This window comes from Colias philodice, chromosome 3, assembly GCF_061535455.1.
Source record: "Colias philodice isolate Cphi_HAF_F1 chromosome 3, ilColPhil1 Martin Lab GWU primary, whole genome shotgun sequence".
NCBI lineage: Eukaryota > Metazoa > Arthropoda > Insecta > Lepidoptera > Pieridae > Colias > Colias philodice.
The window spans coordinates 4,166,269-4,188,974 of record NC_143088.1 but is presented as its reverse complement, the minus strand read 5'-3'; the positions used below and the strand labels follow the sequence as shown (position 1 = coordinate 4,188,974).

Genomic DNA, 22,706 nt, shown 5'->3' with positions numbered 1-22,706 from the left:
ATAGAAAATATTTAAAAATCCTCAATAATTACAGTTGAGTCATTTAAGCACTACCACGATATACACATAACATTTATATTGGATAACATATGTAATGTTTCATAATAAATCGTGATGCGAGTAATTGTATAGCTTTTGTCACACTTCAGGTATGTTATTTCTATTGTTTTTATAATGGACTTTATCGTAAAGGTCGCATGTTCTGGATTCCATAAGAGCAATTATCATTGCCAGGTGAAGGCTGTTCGAGATGAGTTAGAAATTGGTAATTTCCGTACTAATTATGGTAATAAGTAATGTGTTTTTAGTGGCGTAATATGTATCATTAAAGAACGCAGTTAGTGTTTCATCCCTACACGATATTTTTGTGTGATAAAAAGAAGGTTTTCAAATAAACTGTAGTAGTGTTATTATATGTGTATTTTGAAATAAAATATATTGTCGCACGTAGTACTACTTGTAGGTATTTTTTTTATATTTATAATACATTTAACAATGAAAAGATCATTAAATACTATCACAAGACGAGAGTTCAATAAACATTAATATGTAACAAAATAAAAACACAGCATGTGTGCATAGTCTAAAATCTAAATAAATTTTAAAATCATAAAATGTAATTATTTTTAAGCCCTACCGTATATTATTTTCACAAAAATGTTAATTTATAATTATTTCATATTTACTCTGTTTTCAGGCTTCCAATAACAACGGTGAATATACGACACGGAGTTTACCGCGAGTACGCATAGATGGCGGGCCTCAAGCCGGTAACCCTGGGGTTAGACTTCGTTGTTGGGCCGCACCACCGTCCATCACAGAAGAAGAAGCAGAAGACGAAGTGGAAGATGATGCTGTATCATTGAGAGCGCTTCCAGTTCAAGGCAAGTAAATACATAATATTATAAGACAAAAAACGCGACGGAAGTTTTAGTACAGCGCCATCTATCGTCGAGTAGTGCTAACTGTATGTAACCATTTCATTTTAATGTATCTTATCGTCCATAGATGGCGCTGGCATTTTAATACCTTCTATTTGCCGCTAGATGTCACTGATAAGTATGTTATGCGTATATTACTAGTCTCCACTAGATGGCGCTTAACACAATCTCCATTTCCATGATAAGACTTCAGTTATCAAACAAAATAACATGTGATGATATAACATACTTACTTTAATGATGCTTGCTGTTGTTATCTAATAGTGAAAAGATGCTAGTAATATAAAAGTATATGTTTGTATATTTAACACATCGTTTGCGTTGAATTTTAATAAATAATTAAATAGCTCTCTTTCTACAGATGAACAAATTTTATGTTCTGTTTTAATGTTTTGCTTTGATGTTAGTTACGGCCCTGCCTTCATACGAAACTTGATGAATACGCCGTTCGCACGGGAATAGAATGTGGGTCCTATTTCCCTGAGTTAGCATCCAAGCTTACGTCTTTATAATTATTAAAATGTATAAATTCATTCTTTAACTCCGGTCTGCATCGTGCAGACATGGGTGTAAAAGTCTCATTTTAGTCATTAAATGTAGTTTCTAAGTATATCTGAGTTTCTTTTGGGGCCTCCGGCTGCGGGAAATGTAATTGGCGCAGTCGGTAGGATCCTCAAAAAACGTGGCATAGATAGTAACCTTGCTATCGCTACGGAGCTGAGGATCCAGAATCTACGGTTTCTGCGGCCTGGAGGCTAAATCAAACATCGATCCCAAAAAGTAACCAGATTAATTGGTAAGTACATAGAATAGTTCTGTGTTGCTTCCTCTCACTATAGTTTATATTTTTAGTCCTTATTTCCTTTCCAAGATTTTCCATCCGTGAAAGTCTTAATTCCAGAGAGCACTACATCGATTTAAGCTGCTCGTAGACTAGTTTTAAATAATAGAGATTTACTTTAAAATTAATTAGATTAACTAGATTGTAAAGTTATATTATAAAGTTACTGCTGAAGGTAGTGAATAGCCTAATTTCTTAATCAATGATAAATTAAATAAAATAACATACCCAAAATTGAGTAGGTAGGCATTCAAAATTCATTAATAAATAATTTCAGGATCAAAAAGACAAAACCACTCTATATAATAATTTAGCATTTGCGACACAATTATAATTCTACAAGCTTTTATTTGCGGTTTATAGGAGGCCTTAGTTTCAAGAATTCAATATATATGCGGCCGATTTCAATTGAAAAAACGTTTAAAAATTGTGACAAATAAATTTTTCATTTCATTCAATTTAATCTAATCATTAGAATTTTTGTACGGAGAATTAAATGCATCTTTTTTACAGAATAAAAATAATTTTAATAATTAGTAAAAATGATAGAAAAGCATTTAAGTAAATCTGTTAGAGGTTTACCTTTAACACATAATTATTTAAAAATGCGTGAAATGAATATGCATGAATAATTATATCCACCTGAGTAACTACGGCCCTGACTTTTATTCCAAGAATTATTCGTATAGTGAATCGCCTTATCGGTATACATATGATCCGAACTTTACACACTATGCTTGTAATAGCTTTACTGACTGTGAAGATTAGGATCGATCATATTACCGGTATTAATTTGGATTACAAAAATGCTATAAAATATGACAATTTCATTTAAGCTTTTCAAAAAAAATCAGCATTCAGTTTATATCATCTAATGATGTAAAATAGCCGTCATAGTATTCTTTCTCAGATGGTGGAAAATCAAAAGAAAATTAATTTCACATTAATTCAATTCTTAAATAAAATAAACCTTATTAGATATGTTAAGTTCATCATTCAATGTTAGGTACGTATGGAAACAGTTAGAACATAGGAAGATGATTAAGAAATAAGGTTATCATTTATGATAAGAATTAAATATTAGAATTAAAAGATAGGGAATATTATAATATACTTAAGCCTGGATACTACTTTTCGAATAAGCAAATTGTAATTATTTTTAAATTTCCATTAGTTTCTACAGATATTCTTGATTTATTTCATTTAGCTATTTTTCCAAAAAAGAATAGGCAGGCCCTGATCCCTTCCTATCCATATATAGCAACTAACAGTAACTCATTCTTGTACATAGAGGCTGAATGCCCGAAGTATAATATCTGGTATCTCTACGAATCGAAAAACAATCAAATTCAGGCGAAGCCGGACTGTATTCAGGACTTCATTCAGATTAAGAATCAAACCTTAAATAGTTCCTGCGAGACGACAGTTATTTCACTCTCAAAAGAAACGACGCAAGAATTAGATGAACGACATTACATAATATCTTTGCCACGCTCATCTAAAATCTTACTATAAATGCAACAAGAGGACTTCGTGATACTCCAAGGTACATTCATATTAACTATACCTACTGGATGTATGTTCGAGTCGGAGAATTTCAAGATCTATAATGTAAATGACAAAATTAAGGAACAGGCACTGAAGATAAAGATATCAAGGACATTAGAAATAAATAATATACAAGATACGCAATTCTCAACTCAGTTAATTTAGAAGATTTGCACAAAATCCAATAGCAAGTTTTAATGCAAACCCCTATAGAAAAAGATCCTGTAATATTATATCAAACCACTATCCCTATGTACATAATTCTGGTTGGTGCAGTCTTAATTTTGGCCATTTGGAACACGATGTGACGCAGATCGACACATACTTTATAGAGGACCACAGATGAGCAGATGAGCCCCAGCTTCCAGCAACATTTTTTCACAAAATTCAAAAATGGTCGCTGAACTTCGGCGGGAGGAGTTACGGCCCTGCCTTCATACGAAACTTGATGAATACGCCGTTCGCACGGGAATAGAATGTGGGTCCTATTTCCCTGAGTTAGCATCCAAGCTTACGTCTTTATAATTATTAAAATGTATAAATTCATTCTTTAACTCCGGTCTGCATCGTGCAGACATGGGTGTAAAAGTCTCATTTTAGCCATTAAATGTAGTTTCTAAGTATTTCTGAGTTTCTTTTGGGGCCTCCGGCTGTGGGAAATGTAATTTGTTATACTTTTTTGTTGACTGCACTTTGTTTGTTTGTAGTCAATGGCCTACAAAGAATAAGCGAAAAAATATGATAAACTTTATCGTGTAATATATACACATTGCTGAACAATATTTTTATTACATGTTTTACTTTAAATTATAACCTAACTGTTTACCCCGGCTTCGCCCCGGTTTACCAAACAAGTTTTTTTTACTTTTGTTAATTACATATTATCCTTAATCAAGCGGACACAAATCCAAGAAACTAAGCAGGTATATCACTACAAGCTGTACAGGCTTACTGTTTCGCTTCAGTACCTACACCAATGCATTGAAGTCCATTCATGTAATATGTTTTCCGACCGGCTAAAACGGACAATTAGTACAAGTTCGTTTTTAATTGACATAGCTCCCTTCTACAGTTCACTACAAACAATGTAACACAGGCGTAAAGAGTTAAACCATTTCTTTTTCACTCGGCTGAGTTTAATGTAGAACAATCAAGTGAAACGTGGACCGTGTGCCAAAAAGATGACGAAAATGTTAACAATGTGTGCTGTCTGGCTTTTGTTTTGACCAGTGTGTGCTGATTGGATATATGTATGCATATTTCTTTTAACATTTTTCAAAACGTTTTCTTTGTAGGTGCAAGACTGTAACAAACGTATTTTCAAAAAAAAAAAATTTTTTAGCTGTCAAGCAGTTCTAATGGTTGAATTCATGTAATGAGTATAAAAAGCCAAGATTTTAAATGACGATTTTTTACGCTATCCGTGTCTCTTATCCCCTTGGTCAGTGCAGTCACAGAGGATCGATTAGCGTCTCGGAAATAGAAGACGTTACCGGCGAAGCGAGGAATAGGCATTTCTAATTTAGTACGGTGCAAGTTTTTGTCGTCCTCAATGCGTTTATATTTTTGTGGTTCATTGAGAGCTTTGGTATGTTGAAATTTGTCTGGGTGCACTTTGTAAGATCTTGTAATGAAGAAGTTATGATTTCGAATTTACATGTTTTATTAGAGTTGTTTGGTTCGTTTGTCAACATCGATCGAAATATGTTTTATTTGAAGGATTCGCGGAAAAGCGCGATATTTTTTCAAGTCATATTTTTCATTACTTAATTATTTTGTGGGGTAGGTATTCATTACCAATAATTTTCCGGGAATACCATTGTCACATTGACGCAAACAGTCAGACTAAGGTGTTGGCTTACGCGATCCAGCGAACAAAGCTCTCTGACCTGAATACTAATTTATTATGTGGTTAGGAAATATTGTCATACGAATATTTGGCTACTATTGTTACTGATATGGCGACTGGAGGTCAGTCGTCCAAATATCCGTTATATTAGAAATTCTATACGACTGATGTTTTTCCGATCAAAGGACGTATCCGAGTTAATTTAATTTTTATTTCAAATTTAAAGGTTACCTATATATTTTATCCATACTAATATTATAAATGCGAAAGTAACTCTGTCTGTCTGTCTGTTACTTAATCATGCCTTAACTACTGAACCAATTTGCATGAAATTTGGTATAGAGATATTTTGATACCCGAGAAAGGACATAGGCTACTTTTTACCCCGGGAAATAGGATAAGTTTTATCCTGGAAATCCAACGGGAACGGGAACTATGCGGTTTTTTCTTTGACTGCGCGGGCGAAGCTGCGGGTGGAAAGCTAGTACTTTATAGGAATGATATAGCCGTACTATAGATACGAGTTAAAAGAAACGATATTCTCATAATGTTTATGGAATAAAGTTCGTAAGGATAAGTATCGTTAGTTAATAATAAGATCGATGAATCACAGAACAGTAGAATACAAAATAAGGAAGAAAATTCAAACAATTAATTAGGAATGGGAAACAATAACATCAGTGTTCTGGTTTAATTGTTTTCTTTGTAGAGTTGATAGAAATTAAACAAAAGCTGCAATAACGCATAACCCAGAATTGTAGTTTTTATGACGAAAACAATGAGTAAGCTCTTACTCAAAACTTCTTAAACTACATGTTAGGTCTCTTTTTGACCAGGTTTTAGATCAAGTTCATGTGAAATAAAGTTGACATGTACGACTTGGTACCTACTTGTAAAAAACGATGAACGCACTAATCCTGCTGTGGGATCTTAGACCATAGGTACAATATAGAAACATAAACATTAATCTCTACATCAGAAAGTCATCGATTTCAACACAAGAACCAAACCCAAAAGTTCACCCAAACTGTAAGTTAAAATTCATAGCGCGCCGTCCAAGGCAATTTTTTCGCCTCGTTATGCAATAAGAAAATTCTCGATTAATCAATATTAAAAATGTCAAGAGTTTCTTTACTCTGTTACGTACTCGTAGGTTGCCTTTAAAGGAGTGTACTTGCCACGACCAGCGCTATTGAACTTTCTTGCCCCTATACGTTAACGCTCGGTTACCCAGTTTGTGTTTAAAAGTTTTACGAATTTTGTACTACATTTTTAGTTGAATGCGGGAATACATTTAATGAGACCCTCGTTGGATTTTACATTTTTTTCTCCTGGAGTTAAATTTAATTACAGCGAATGCAATCAAGTAATGAATTGGGACAGAATGGAATGGATGATCCTTGTTGAACATAATAAATCACGCTCTAGTTGACTCGTCCCAAATTGATATTGTATTATGTAGTATAGATATTTTTTAATTTCGTATCTCGGTATTCTGTATTCCACGATTTCACGTCGTTAACTTTGAATTGAATAATTGTTACCCAGAGAAAGCACAAGCTGCTTTGAGTATTTCTTTTTTATCTTATAAATTTTTACGTGTTGGTTTCTTCCTATTGTATTTATTAACAAATTTTAAAAATAAAAATAAATATTATTTGGTAACAATCGTTAGATATGGTGTTCAATGGCTTGAGGAAGCTCGTTGAACACCTAAAGAAAACATAGAGCAAAGTACGTAAAATTCACACTTTTTATATTAAAAAATATGATGTAAAAGCCTAAAGGCTGGTTCACACTTTGATTAGTGCGAGTGCAGGTGATTAGTGCGAGTGCAGGTGTGTAGTGCGAGTAGTGTCCAATTCAACTGCGAGTGCAGGTGATTAGTGGGAGTGCAGGTCAATGGTGCAATTCGCGACGCTACACACTACGCTAAACACTAAACACTAAACACTCGTGTCCAGACGTGTTTAGGCAGGCACACTGCGAGTGAGGGGGAAGGGAGGGCGCGCGGGACGTGGCTACTCGCAGTCCACTCGCAAAAAAATAGAACACGCTTCTATTCACTTTACTACACAGCCTACTAAACACTTGCACTAAACAGTCGCTGTCCACACGTAGTTACTAAACACCTGCACTAATCACCTGCACTCGCACTAATCAAAGTGTGAACCAGCCATAAAACATTCAGATTATATCGTGTCAGCAATCCGCAACAGATCACGGAGGGCTAAATAGACTGAGTCAGCGTTTTCAATATTCATGTAGTGCATACGAAACGTATGGTCCGTACGCGCCGCTGCCGGCTCTACTGTCTATTGTCTTTACTAATGTTCCGATAGGGTTGCTACGTACTCATACATTTTTAATGTAACGAAGCTATAGCTTAGCGATCGTGGTCGCATATTTCAGTTATGAATTTCACTCATCTTTTAATTCTAAATATTATATCGGTATTGCTTAACGCAGTTAATATTCAATTACTGCGTTTATCTTATTAACTCTAATGCCATTAAGCTATCAGTCTTTATATTTGTCTTCGAACATAGTACATTATTAATGTATGACGTAAAGTAAAAGTGAGCGTACACAGCGGAAATTATTATTTATATAAAATATTATCTTTGCGTTTTCTCGACGTTAGCATTAAAATATATCTATTAGATAGATACAAGAGGACACCACGCGTTGATTTATCAATGAAGATATCAGCGCCAGTTAAGACGCACTACCAAACATAATAGACGTCGTGTTCACATTAACAACACGATCTGAATGTTAATTGTTAATAAGCGGAAAATAACATGCAATTAAACATTTGACGCCCCTGCATTTCTCCGCCAGTCGCGATGCGAGCGGCGCAGAGTCAGTGCGTTACGTCGCTTCCGACTCGCCACACATCGATTTTAAATCGGAGTATTCGGAATCGGGATCTAATCGATGTTTAGTTAAATTGTTTGCGCACACGTTGCTTTTCCTAAAAGTGTTACGAGGTGCGTGACAATTGCGAGGTGCAAGTGTAGGTGTGTTGTGATCGTGATATCAGCTGTTTGTAGTGCAAGCTTTTCTGGTTACATGTAAACAAAAAGCTTTAACGGGATTATTTTATTTCACATCAAAATTACACTGGATATTAAATAGCGGTATGCATATTAACTCCTTCAAAGCAAATTACTGTAAAAAGCAATGTTCTTTAGATGAGTATACTCGAATGCACGCGGTAATTACTTATTATATTTGCGAATTATTTCAATTGAATAATATGAATTGTTGTAATAAGTTGAGAAATACTTTTTATAATTTATTTATTTTGATACGACACGCACCGTCTAAGTTACGTTTATATTAGAAAACAATTAACGATTAAGAGCTAATTAAATATTATTCATGAATCTTATCTTCATTAAATTTATTATTAACAGATTAAGTACTTTAGTCTACTTCTACAACTATCAATATTAATTAATTATTTAAAATTTAACGAACTTCGTTTCGGGAAACCTGCAATCATCATCTCAATTTTACATTGATACCCGAATTTTTCAACTTTTTTACTAAACATTATCGTTTGTCGCTAGTACATTTAGAAATATTCAAAGATAACCGCATATTGTATGCTTTAGATAGCAAAAGTTGGTCACAGCTGAGTTGCAACCAGGCTATGATGCTGCAACCCGGAGCTATTTAATTTCCATTTAGACACGGATTTGAAGAAAAAACTCATTAATACTGCTGGTAAAAAGATTAATCAAGCGATAAAATCGAAGTCAAGATTGTTTACAAGCGATTTTAAGGTTAATGCTGAAGTTTTTGTTTTATTTTGCGCGAAATCGATTTAATTTCATGGGTACGTTAGTAAACGAGGTTTATGTATAAGTAGAATCATTCTTGAATTAAATGAATTGGAAAATTGAGAAAATTCAATTAACAATTATTTTTACTTACCTACTTAGGTAGAGCTTTTTCGTTTAAGTTAATTAGAAATCAAACTTGATTTTTCCGACTAATAAATTAATAACTAAGTAAGAATTGTAAAACCTTAAACGTACATTTTGTTTAGGCCAGATAATTTACATGTAGTAAGATCGTTCCCTCATTCCCTGGACAATCACTTGGGGACTTCACGGCTCTCTGCCCACGTTACAAGAGAATACTTTTAGACCACTAACACCATAGTAAAAAGAGTTACTATGCTAACACATTGTGTACAATTAGTGAACAATTCGCGCTCAAAATAGCACCTTTCATCATAACATCCGTTTGATATCATAATGTAAGTAGGCGTTGATGGCGCGCGAATGCACTATGCGTTCATTTTAAATTAATTTACAAGAAAATGACTAATTTTTTATTTGATGGTAATACTTGAAATTAATTTCATAATAATTCGTTCGAATGGTAATTGAATGAATAGTTAATTTATGAATTCTATCTACTGTTTACTTATTGTTACATATTCAACTTCCAGATACTGCTATGAGCTTACTATGATGTTATACAAAACAAAATCTCAAATATACTCAATTCAAGTTTATTAAAAAACAACAACATAAATACTCTTGATCTGAAATTAGGACGCTCCAGCTTACGGGATATGTAAATCCGTTATCTACGTTTGTTTTCGCGTATAAAACTGTACCAGCAATTTCGCACATTAGTTATGCAATAGGATTTTTGACCATTGCATAAAATTCCGTGCTCTAAGCCGTTTAAAAGGCTCGCTATTGTTTTGGAGATACTGTTATACACATTTCCTGTGATTGGTGATGCAATGGATCAATTTGTTCCGAACATAATGTGAACCGATGGACGGTATGGGCGCTCCGCGGTGCGATCACGCGAAACGATTGTTAACTTTCTGTTCTCTCCAAAGATGGATCTTAGAATGCAGCTGTTTACGCATCGCCCATATTCCGTCAAGCCTCTATAACGTTTTACATACTTACCTACAAAATTTTATTTACTCTGTTCATTGTACTTAGTCTTTCTATGTAAGCACTTAGTATTTGAGTAGTAAAATTTCCTTATAGATTGGATTTTTCAGTGAATCATAAACGATTGTTTGAATTCTATATTTAATGTCTTCAGTATTTACCGAGGAAAATCAATTATAGATTTTGTTAGGAATTCCCTCACTTATATTAATAACTTGTTAAAGTTATACCACAGATAATATAATGTATGTACTAAGTATACTAATTATACGAAGAAATGGTATACCTATAAATCTATATTTAGCGTTATGACGAATTACTCTTACCTAATCAGAAACAGATATGACGGTGTTTCAGAAAGCATATTAATTCAACTTTATAAATTTTGTAGTTTCGATCTTTGTTTACATATTTAAACAGATGCTTAAGAGTTACGACTATATTATGCACGATGAAGTAACGAATGAACATGAAAAGAAATGGAATTCCATTTACATAATCGAATTAATAGTAAAGACGACACACGGGGTCAAATATATCAAGATAAGATCACCTGAGAGAAACTGGCGAAAGTTGATTTGCGGCCGCAATATGTATGAGAATTTGATGAGAATTATGGTAATTGAGATCGTTTTCCAATAGATTGCGTAATTGAGTTTGTCGATGTATGACATTAATTCAGTATGACATGTGCACCTCGTTCGAGTGACATAATAGAAGCCAATTAATTGATCGAACATGATTGACACTGAAAAAATCGTTAGCACATGTTAGAATGTTTATAAATGTTTAAACATTGTTTTTGTAATGAAGCATTAAAACGATTCTTGAACGTTTTCGAGTGATTATTGGTTAAGATATAAAATTTCTTGTGGCATTGACAACTATTGTTTAATATTTATGATGATAACTATTGAAGATAGAGCAGAGATTCAAATCGTAAAAGTAATAAAAATAAAGGATTGTATTATTATACAACGCAAAGCCCACTTAAAATGCATTTACTGTTTGCAAAAAATAGCGTTCTAACTTCTAACACAAAAATATAATTTAAATCGGTCTCGTATTTCTAGTGACCTTCGCGCAATGCGAAATTTCAGCTTAGAAAAATATGTATTAAATTCCTTGTAACTCTACCGTGGAATAAATTTAAATGGAATCAAATATTCGTCTTTGACTGATTTGTTATTTTTGGATCCAATGCGACGTCTTGCCGTCGTTTTCTTTTCCTGTTTTCATCTCATGCCCTTGTACTATGCGAGTTCCACTTTCTTGGTTGGTATGTTTCATGGAAAAGAAAAACCGACTTAAATGATACAGGATGTGCTATTTATTTTATTCCATGTACTGCGGTACGATTATAGTGTGAAATGCCGCAGTTTAGCTCGTTGCAATTAATGCCTGTAAAATTTGTCTGCATTGCATATATTGTGCAGTGGAAATGCACCAGAGAGAGACACAAATCTGATAAAATATACGAGGCGTGTTAACTTAATGGTCGTTAGGGTGTGCAGGGGGCGAGGGCTTTTGAGGGTTTAGCTTTTCGCGTCAAATTGGAAATTTGCGTACTCTATAAATAGGTACGGTTTGTGATGAAATTTTAAGAGCTAAATTGAATTTGGTATTTTATAAGTATAACTTATAATTAGTTGCTTATGGGTTTCATTCTAAGGTTTCATTTTTATCATTATCTTGCGGAATATTTAATTGAAGCCTTTTTGAAATTAAATTGGTAATTGACATTAATTTCAAGCCATATATTTCAAAGATAGAGATAGTTTTATACAAAAATAGCCATTAATTAATTTAATATTAAACAGATTTAGTTATAACTATTTGCCTATGTAAACTAAAGAGTAACAACTTTTGTTCTATCTCTACGTTCATAAATTATAGAGATATGAAAATGTTCCATGAATTATACCACAATTATCTTTAGCTAGTCTTGAATTTCCGATAAATTCTACATAAAAATTAATAAAAAATACCAAGATGATTTATTAAAATTTTCTCGTCTCTGCCTATGTAATGCAGTGCACTAATTAAATAGGGTGAGGTGACGGATGCGATGGGTAGCGGCTGTAAATTGTAAGCTCAGCTCATTTTACCCTCCGTTTGGAGGCAAAGGGGAGCCCTGAATTCATTAGGTATCATCCGTAACGCCTGAGGGGCGACCTAGGAAATTCCCCTTTAGTACGTTAGGGTGCCTGAATCCATTAAAGAACGATGGATTCGGATAAACACAAAAGGTTCATTATATACTTGAATGGGCATTTAAAGTCATTCATGTTTATATAAGTGCAGTGATTTAAATGTAGACGACAGTCTCGTACTTATGTCGCTTAATGTGTACATTGCGGGGTTTGTTTTTGACAAATGTATAGAAAATGCCTGTAAATAATTAAAAGAGTGACATGAAAAAGAAAATTAAAATCAAAAATTATTTATAAATACTATCCGATTCTGGAAAATATCTCCTAATTGATAAAGTAATTCTTATTCAAATCGAATCAAACGTTAGAAAGAAACAAATGACCTATGTCTCATCAATTGATTCTTTTGTAATTACACCTTCAGTGTCTTTAATGAAGCGTCTGATTAAGCGACGTATTCTAATTAAATTATCTCATTGAGATTTACATTGCAACGTTAATTAATTTAATAATGCTAAGCGACCGCAGTCAGATAAAGCACAAGGTCACCTTGGACAATAACAGCGGTGTTGGTGTTATGTATCGTCTTGCAAGCTTCCTTATACAGTAATAATATACGGACGAAGCTGTGTGGTTATTGATTTATTCATTTGGGATGAGTTAAGCTAAAAAGGTGATAACGGTAGATGTCGATATTTGATTATTGATATGATTTTTTTTCACAGTGCAATACGAGCTTAATAATTGGAATTAGCCCTTGAAATCAAACTTAAAAATATTATCATAATAATCACCACACCCATAAAATAGATCTTATCAGAAATTATGGTAATTTATTTAAAGTTACCTAATTCTATTCAAAATCAGTCGGTAATAAAACTTAAAAAATAGAAAAGAGTACAAAAGCTTTTATTAAAGCTCACCTGCTCTATAGTGGTTTGTGGGAAATGAAATCTTTTTAAATTAACATTTTTTTTAAGTGAAAGGAACGTAACTTTTTTTGAAACATCAAACAGAACTTGTCTTTGAATTATATTTTTTCGTGATTTTGTCTTTCGTTTAAACCTAAATAGTAATTTTTATTATTGTATCCATTTATAATTTAAAATATGTTGTTTTTTTTCTCTTCTACTGCCCAAATTATTGCAGTAGCACAACTTTCAATTGATTTAAAACAATGTTTATATGTTTTTTCATTGTAATCTATTGTACTTCATGGGAGTCTATTGTAACTTCATAAAGTAAACAAATTTGAATCTGTTTGATTTGCGTTTATAAGTACCATAGGTACGATAAGGATCGTTATAATGGTTTTTTGTTTGTCTCGCTTATTGTAATACATATCATGTGTTATACAAGGTCTTCACATCCCATATGACCTATATGTACTTATTTAATGCCCATTATATGTTACGACGTGCTCAGAAAACTTATACTGTAGAGTTGTTAGATAATTCTTAATACATAACTAAAATAATACCCGTATAATATTATAGTTAGAGTATGTTAATAAGATTATAACTTTTAAATAGATGTAGATTGCGACGTTGGTTGACAAAATCAAAATATCAGTACATTGGGAACTTTATATTTCGCGCATTTGAATTTAAAATGTACATTTTTGCATGTCGATGCAGAGCGTTTGTAAATTGATACCAACAAGGACAATCATCTAAAAATTTTGGTCGAATGTAAAAAAATATTTATTTGTCTTTGTTTTCAATACAAAAAGACGATTCTTTATCAATACAAAATGAGCGATTCAATGATGTACGTTTTATCACGCAAAATGTTTTATGTATGGGTGTGGTGTTTAACAATTCGGATTGTATTTATAAAATTTAACGAATTTTAACCAAGGACGACGTCTTCATTCAACGTAAATAACAAAATATAATGTTGGGTTATTATAAACATGCTGTGCTAAGACTCAGATAAAATGTTATATATAAGAAAATGATGTAAGTAAATGCGTCAATACTTTTAGCGCATCCGTTCGTCCGGTGTTGGGTTTCTATTCACAATGAACTGTGTAAGCCTTATTAATAGTTTATGGAATACGCCATTAAAGTTTTGGTAATGATGTAAACATAATGACCTGGCACCGCGCCACCTACCGGTAGCAAGTGATTTTTATTGATGAGCAATGCTTTGTGATTACTTTTTAACCTTGGATTGACGAAACTGTTGTGAGGACTTCCTAGAGGATAAGTCAACATGTTTTTTGTTAAACTGGTATTATGTAGAGCCGAGAATAAGTAACGTTTTTCTAATTTCTGACAGTTTATGATGGATATTTGTAGGTATTAGAGTTCTCTAGATGCAATGTTAAAATTGCACAAGTTGACATCTGTTATTGTTCTGTAATGCTGCCCATTGTCCTTTGTCGTACATCTTAGGAGATTATCAAATAATATCCTTGTAAAGTATCATTTTTCATCAGTTCTATACTAATAGTAGTATCAAGTATGTATTTATATTTCTGCCTAACTATCGATAACAATGCATCCACAATCTTACAACGCATATATCAATTTGACTGAATTTTGAATGTCTTACAAAAAAGCCTCTACTAGTGCATTCGACTTCTTTGTATTGTTAGAATAGAACCAATACGTTAATCGTGCAATCGTAACAGAGAACCTTCATACAAGCTACAAGATGAATAGTACCACGTGGGTGTGGTACTTAGACCCACGTGCAAATGAGGATGAGTAATGTTTAACGTGATTTCAAAAGATCAACGCGTATTTACGATACCTTGTTTTAAATTAGGTGTGGAAGGTGATTGTGTTTTATTAATAATAGTGAGGTATACGATATAGAGGCCACTGTGTACCTACTTGTGTTTTGCAGTGATCTGTGAGTTGAGACAAGTTAATATTGCATAGATTATAGAGCCAATCGTTAATATGTTAGGTAATAAAGAGGTTCGTTTCAATCCTCATTCATTTTTCAACCATTCATTGTATACATTGATAGTAAAAGTAAAAATAGACATTCAATAGATTTCTCTCGACCCGCATGCATTTTGCAACATCGCACCGGCGTAATCGACCGACCCGAAATAGTCAATTGAAATTCCGTAACAAATAGTTTCGGTACTTTAGTGTGGACGGGCAGTAATGTTAATAATAGTTATGACAAGCTTCCGGAGGTCACCTACCGGGTAGACGGCGGTTGAATCATTATTATTTATGCGATTGTCTTCGAGACCGTTAAGGCAGCGTGTGCTGGGTATGGCACGAAATTCTTCAAACAATAGATACCAATTATCGATATCGATAAAGATGACCGTGAAGCCTTTGTTGGTAAAGATAGCTTCACGACTCTCCATATAGATAACACAATTTGTTGCAATTCTTGTAAAGCAATTGTTTTGCTGCACCAATGCATTTTCAACGAAATTCTACACTTACCTAAGTCGTTTTGATTCTCATGAAGCTTGCTAAAAAAGCACTTGTAATTATTTTAAATGGCCGTGGTAACAAAACGTAGTGTCTGGTGAAAGTGCAAAGCTTAATGTGAAATTAATTAAGAAAAAATTGTTTGAGCAACTTGAAAAAATTCATAAGCGAGTTCACATTATTGTAACGCAAAACAATAACAATCACACGGACGTTATCATACATTTTGAGATTAAACAAATAAAAATAATTGCAACTATGATTTTCTCGCGATTGTGTGAGAAGTGCTTAATTTAAGGGAACAATTTGTCTTTAAGAAATAGAAAAAAAAACTCGCAAATAAATAAAAAATATTGATAATGATTTTCAAAAATTTAAGTGCGTATCGTAAACAAAACTTCTTGTTTAAGAATTGAAATAGTTAACCCAATCATCAAATGATGACTGCATTATTAAAGTTCTTAAATACTCTTATGGAGTTCAATAAAATTCAATCAACAATCCATTTTTAGACATTCTTAACGGTATCTAGCAGGTTGCAGAAAACAAATTTAAATTCGCAAAAAGATTTAATTTTTTAAAGAACCATCAAAAAATTGCTAATAGTTTTTCATCTTATCCAATAAATGAAATCATTCAAGGATCATCTTTCTACCTGGACACTACATCGGGTTGATAGCCGATAGGACTATCTCACAGAGAGACTATTTATTTCCTTTTAACTGGGTCTTTCAATCGTTCTTCAAGTTACTTGTACTGACCGTACTGAATATGGCTCGTTGCACGATCTATAATAGAATATTGACAATTGCATTGCCTTTGTGATCAGTATGCTTGATATGATAATGGATGGCGAAACGTGATTAGAACTAGTTAAAGAGCAGATACCAGAATTAGTTAGAGAAATCTTTACAGTATGCCGTGTTAAATACCCTTCTTTGTTTCTGATGCATTGGACTATTTGATGGTTCGCAATTGTGAGCATATACGCATAAGCATTACTGTCTCTTGAATTAAAGTACCGTATAGTTTAATAAGATACATTTTTGTCATTAAAAAAAATCGAAATTCGATCAAGGATCTAGGTTATTGAATCAATTAACTGAATTTAATGTAACGGTATAATCTACATTAAAAGATCTTTACAAGAGAATCAGAATATTTTTCGTATCATTAAAAATGGTTGTCCTTTTGAAGTAGTTATTATATTAAGGGCTTACATCAGGTTTATAAACTGCAGGCGATAAAGTCAGGCGTTATCACATATTTAGAGTCCGTAATAACAGTCACAAATGCACCTGTGATTTATTTTTAAAAGTGTCACGGACCGTTGTGACTTGTGTCCAATTTCACGGCTATATATGGGTTGCTTGAACTCTTTTATTTTATTTTCTCAACACTAAGACTATAAATGTAACTGGTTGTTGTTATTACTGATATAAACACACATTTTGGATAGTTCATAGGTACGTAGAGCACGCAATAAAAGTTTTAATTTGTGTTTTTTTTATACGTTTATGAAACGTTCCCAGGAAATTTTGAAATTATAACCAGAAATAAGTAATGAACGGCAAATTTATGAAACTAAAATTCGTTAATTATTACTTTTTGGGAAAACGTAAGAAATTATACATTTGCCCGTATATTTAAAAATATAGGTTTAAATTATTATTTTTGACGTGTAAATAATTCTCAAAATTAAAACGTGGTTTAAAATTGTATCAATAGATAGAACAAATTATTTCTAACACTATTGTTGAGTGACTCCTGATGTGAGTAGTGTGTAGATGCAAGTACTGATATAGCAAGGGGCAGTGCCCCTATGTCCGATCAACGTCGCCTTGACTTACTTGACAACTGTCCATAAAATACGACTTGCGCTTTAAGATTTTACGACTCTTTTTAAAGCGCGTCCTTAAATTTTGCATAAAAATTAAACAACTTCAAAAACGTTAAAGGCAATGATAATCACGATCACAATACAATTATCCATAGTTGTGTATAAAGTGAAATAAAAGAAATGTAATGAGTCTACAAAGGAATAAAAAGACAAAGTTCAATATGTGGAAAGCCATCATTCAGAAGAGAAGAAAGTACACAGATGTTGATATATCTTGTGAGGACACTTACGCCGCCCTAGCGTCAATGCAGGGAGGCACTGCCGCGACACTACCGCCATCTCTTGATGCCCTTCGCGCATGTAAGTATTGCTTCTACTCGGCGATAGATGGCACTGTCAACTTATTTTTGTGTATTAATTGTAAAGGCTCCGTTTTTATAATATTATTGTATTAATAATTAATTTGATTTAATCAATGCGTCCTTTATATTTATATTATGTTTCTCATTTCCATTTCTCATTTTTGAGTTTTGTCTGTGATTTATCTGAAAAAATAATACTCAAACTACAAGTTGATAAAAACTTGAACAGTTATATTACTCGAACTTTCAATAATTTAAGTTCGCTCACAGAATAGATAACAGTAAAATCATTTTTATGTGAAATTCGGTAAAGGTTGCGGGCAGCGTGTTAAATTTTTATTGTGAGAAAAACATGATTCATTCTATTGTGTTTATGAACCGAGCGTATCAAACGTCAAGTCGCCGCGGCCGCCCTCTAAATAAGGTTAATCTGCCTGACATTTTTGCTGAATTTACCTTCGTGACCCACGCACAAAGAACAGTAAGTACCTACCTGAGATCGAGCCAATTGTCATTCAGAGATCGTGACTTTATTGTATTTTACTTGAGATTGAATTTGAATGATTAATGAGTTTATGAACTTCCTAAACGTAAAGAGTTCGTCAATGCTTTGTAAGTTCTAGAGGTATAAAATAATTGTCTTAAATAAATTTATCTGTTCAATTCAAATTAATACGAGGGCAAGACGAGGGCTATATAAAATGGAAATACAGCTTACTCAAAATTTGCCGAAACAACGCCCCGATTACAAAAGTGTGAGGAAGTGAAAAGTAATATAAGTCTATATTTTCGAACCACAATGTAACAACACTAAAAGCATCTCATTAGAGCCTGTTGAGTTATTCGAATACAATTGTCATTGTCTGAAGCAAAAAGCGTGAAAGGACATCGCTCGTCCATATTGTACTACTATACTCTTTCAGGGGTGACAATTTTTGGTGATCTAAATAGGAAAAACTATTTTATGTTTATTACATTTATCGTATTTAAGTTGTTCTACAACGCAATTGTTATCCGATAAATTAAAAGTTATTCATACTTACTTTTAATTAATAAGCTACACTAGACCTACACTTTTAAATAAAACGTTTCATATTTATATAAAATACAAATATGGATAACAGTATTTTTTATTCTTTTGTATTAAGTTAATTTCTCAACCCTAACAATACCTACGTCCCTATTTGTAGAACAGTGAAACAATACGTAGGCCGTAAATGAAACTGAGCCATGTATATAATATATTGTGAGCTGCGGTTGTCCGCAGCAAATGAAAAGCTATATGAAAAAAAAAAGCATTGTATAATTTCAGAATAAAAATACTTAAAGACCTTGTATTGTTTATTGAGAGAATACATGATAAATGCCTTCACAAAGTGATCTGTTCGCGTCTATTATTGTATTATCATAATTAATTCTCTCTTAATGGTAGTTAATTATTAAACAGTAAAGATAAGTTTATATAATATTTGATTTATGAGTAGATAGCTTTGTTGTGCAGCTCAGACAATGTGTCTCCCACGTCACAGTTTCCATGCGTTTACGTAAATCTGCTGATTACTGATTTACACAACGCAGAACAATAAAATATTTTTACTCGCATGATTTTAGTATGTTCGCTGTAATTTGGAAGGAACTTTAAACTTCTATTATAATTATTTCTGAGAAAGTAGAGAAATTAAGTTGTTTTATACTAGCTAGTTTTCGAATCCTTCTCATATTATCATGATAAGGCCCTTTATAAAATTCAAGTTATTATTTTTTGCATTACTCTATAATATTAAAAATGGACTGTAGTAAAATCCTTCCATTCAACAATTTCAAATATTAAACATTTATCCGTAAAATCAAAAGGTAGATCGACAAAAAACACATACAAAGCACATGTACCAACCTCGTTCTGTGTACATTACACGCGGAACTAATGTCGTTGCTGCAACCCGCCATCACTCTGACCCACTTACAATACCATGTGGGCTATGTCTCCCTGGTATTTTCAACAATAGCACTCATTAATATGTATGGAAATTTGTTTTTCCACTTTAATTTATTGCATTTTTGAACACTTTTGAGGCAAAGAAAAGTCGCATAAAAGGCAAGTTGTGACTCGTGTTGGAAGTATGCTATTAACATTGGATCGATTTTATTCACGAGCCAAAATGATTCCTTAGCTTTATTATTTTACAAGATTATAAATTCCTCGAAGCATAGTACAATGTGATTGCAAAGTTGCACCTGTAAGCATCAGGGTATTTCAGTATGTAGATAGACGATAGAGCAACCCAAAGTCATCTAAATATCCTTAGCTGAAACTAAACTTCTTTTCATAAATGTGTGCTTCTGTACAAGATGTATTGTGCGTTACGGGTTCGAGCGAATTCCTCAATGTCAATTGAACCCAATTTAAACATCCGTCTTCTGAGAACCTTTGTTATATTTGACCTTGGTATTTATCTTTGTGGTTTTATAGTCTATGAAATTAGTGCATAATAAAGCTACCAATTAGTACGAGCAGTATATGAGGAAGTACCAGAGATGTGATTTGTAAGATTTGTAAATTGCAAAATGCTTTTGTTAAGCTGACCTTCAACAGTCTTCTCATATAGACATTTTAAGGAATAATTTTGTAATATAACAATAGTAAATAATAAATTACTTTGTATTCCAAATTATAGAATATACTTGAATCGTCTGGTCAGTGTTTTGGATTATTTTCTTATTAGACTTTCAGAAGCGTATTAAAAAAGCACATCGTGCATTGTGCATGGCACTTGAAGTCGTAACACTTTATACCTCAAACAATCACAAGTCCTGTTGCTAACGCATTCTATTAACATGCAGGACTGAGCTGAGAAAATTGATATGCAATGGTAGTTCCTTTGATTCACATTTCCTAGATTTCATAGGGATAAAATTCTATGCATATGGCTTGCCTATATATGCAGTAGTGTGGGACCGCGTCACAGATAACTCACAGAACTGGTACTCAGATCACTGGAGAGAGCTTCCAGTTCTCGCAAAAAACTAGTTATATACGTTCGGATGGCGATCATTATAAATTCTCAGCGGTTTTTACTTGCTTTGCTCTCAGAAGCAATTTTAAAAGCTGGAAGTGTTTTCTGGTTTTTCTCTGTAAGAATTTGCAGAAGTGGCATTGTGTTCCTTATTTCCCACCCACACTTTCGGCACTAGACCTTCTAATTATGTGTTCCGAAATAATGATTCATTCGAGTTCATTAAAGAATGAGTCAACGTCTAAGCGAAACGTGAAGGCGGGATCACCCCACTCAAAATGGCGGACGTTCTATTCTCTTTTATCTTAATTTTTAATTATATGTATCTTTGATGGTAATGACTGATTCATACACATCAAAGAACCTTATTGATAGCTATATTTGTAACGTGTATATGTTTGAATTTCTATCAAATGCGAGTGAAGGTCTGGCGAAAGAATGATCATTTGAGAAATAAGTCTGTGTATAATTTTTGTATTCAATCAATTTATATTTTGGAAATAGTCTACCTGTACTGTACCTAATTATTGTAATTACCTTTCTCTCCGGTTCTATGTAAAGCTTAAATATATATGTGTTTCTTTAAAAAATGCCTTTGTTATTCGAAATACATAATATCTTTAACGATTATTGTTTTTTGTTACAGGTAAGTGCATCTGCCAATTACGATTAACAGTATATAATTACCAGTAAGTACGTTAACGAAGAAATTGCTTATATTTGTCATGCTCTGAAAGTATCAAACGCACTCATTTAGTATTTAGGTATGTTAGATTAAGTGCTAATTAAGTTACTTTCAATTACCGTTGTTTTACTCTTAAATGGTTTGCAGTCCATTTTCTGCTATTTGGTCAACTAGGTCTTGTTTTACATCTCTTTTGTTTAACTCGCTTAATTTTTCTTAAATGAATAGATATTATTATATTTCCACCTAATAAATTATGAAATATTTATTTCTATACTTTGAACCGTTTTCTATGAATATAAAATGGAAAAATGTATTTAAACCATCATTGAGATATATTTTATCCGCAAAGCTATTTAAGGACCATTTTCAAGTTTGAATAACTGCTCGTTCAATGTTTACCAAACACAAAAATAACAATAGGCCGAATTAATGGTATCGTATCGTTGACCGGTAGCCGGCGGATGTCAGCATTAATGTGGATGCTGGATACAAATACCGTTACATCGCATCCGTTTGCATCAGGGCTGCCTTAATTGCGCTTTTTACTGCATACTGGGTACATGTAGTATTGAATCGAGAACGATGACAATTTAATAAAAAATATATTATACGCTCTATAGATAGAACTGAAGCTTTTTGTAACACTGATTGAAAAAAAATTTAATATCAGGATTTATTTTTATTATTTAAATGATTTTTAAAACTGATAATGAAGATGATTATTACATATTATATTATACAAAAAAGTGGTTTCGTTTTTTGTGTAGGATGTTTATAACCTTTATAACCTCTCGAAATAGACAACCCTTTTTAGTTAAGATGCGTGAACATCATGTTTGTTTATGAAGGCATTTAGAATTCATCGCCTTGCAGCTTCCGAGAATTTCCGTGTCTTACCTGATATTTATGTGGTACAATATTGTGATCGCGTATTTCAAACGGAAGTTACTAATAACTTTTACAGTTCTATATTTTAAATTCGTGTTTTGAATTATAATCAAAGTACGTATACGTTTGTTTTTCTGCTTTTTCTTTGTTTATCTGTTCTGTGAATATGTCATCACAGACCAAACTTTACGAAAGTGCAACAACATTACAAACATACAAAAATAAACAGAACACAGAGTTA

General features: G+C 32.9%; 1 protein-coding gene across 14 annotated transcripts in view; it reads left to right on the top strand.

The window, feature by feature from the left end:
* The window catches only part of raskol (Ras GTPase-activating protein raskol), a 119,729-nt gene that overhangs the window by 53,920 nt on the left and 43,103 nt on the right, over positions 1–22,706 (top strand). For 13 of the 14 annotated variants that reach the window (XM_089714138.1, XM_089714137.1, XM_089714139.1 and 10 more), the window contains one exon: positions 698–884. In XM_089714138.1, coding sequence (XP_089570264.1) covers positions 698–884 — 187 coding nt within the window. Of the gene's footprint in view, positions 1–697; positions 885–17,701; positions 17,874–22,706 lie in introns of those variants that run through there. The other variant, XM_089714146.1, reaches the window with a different exon arrangement.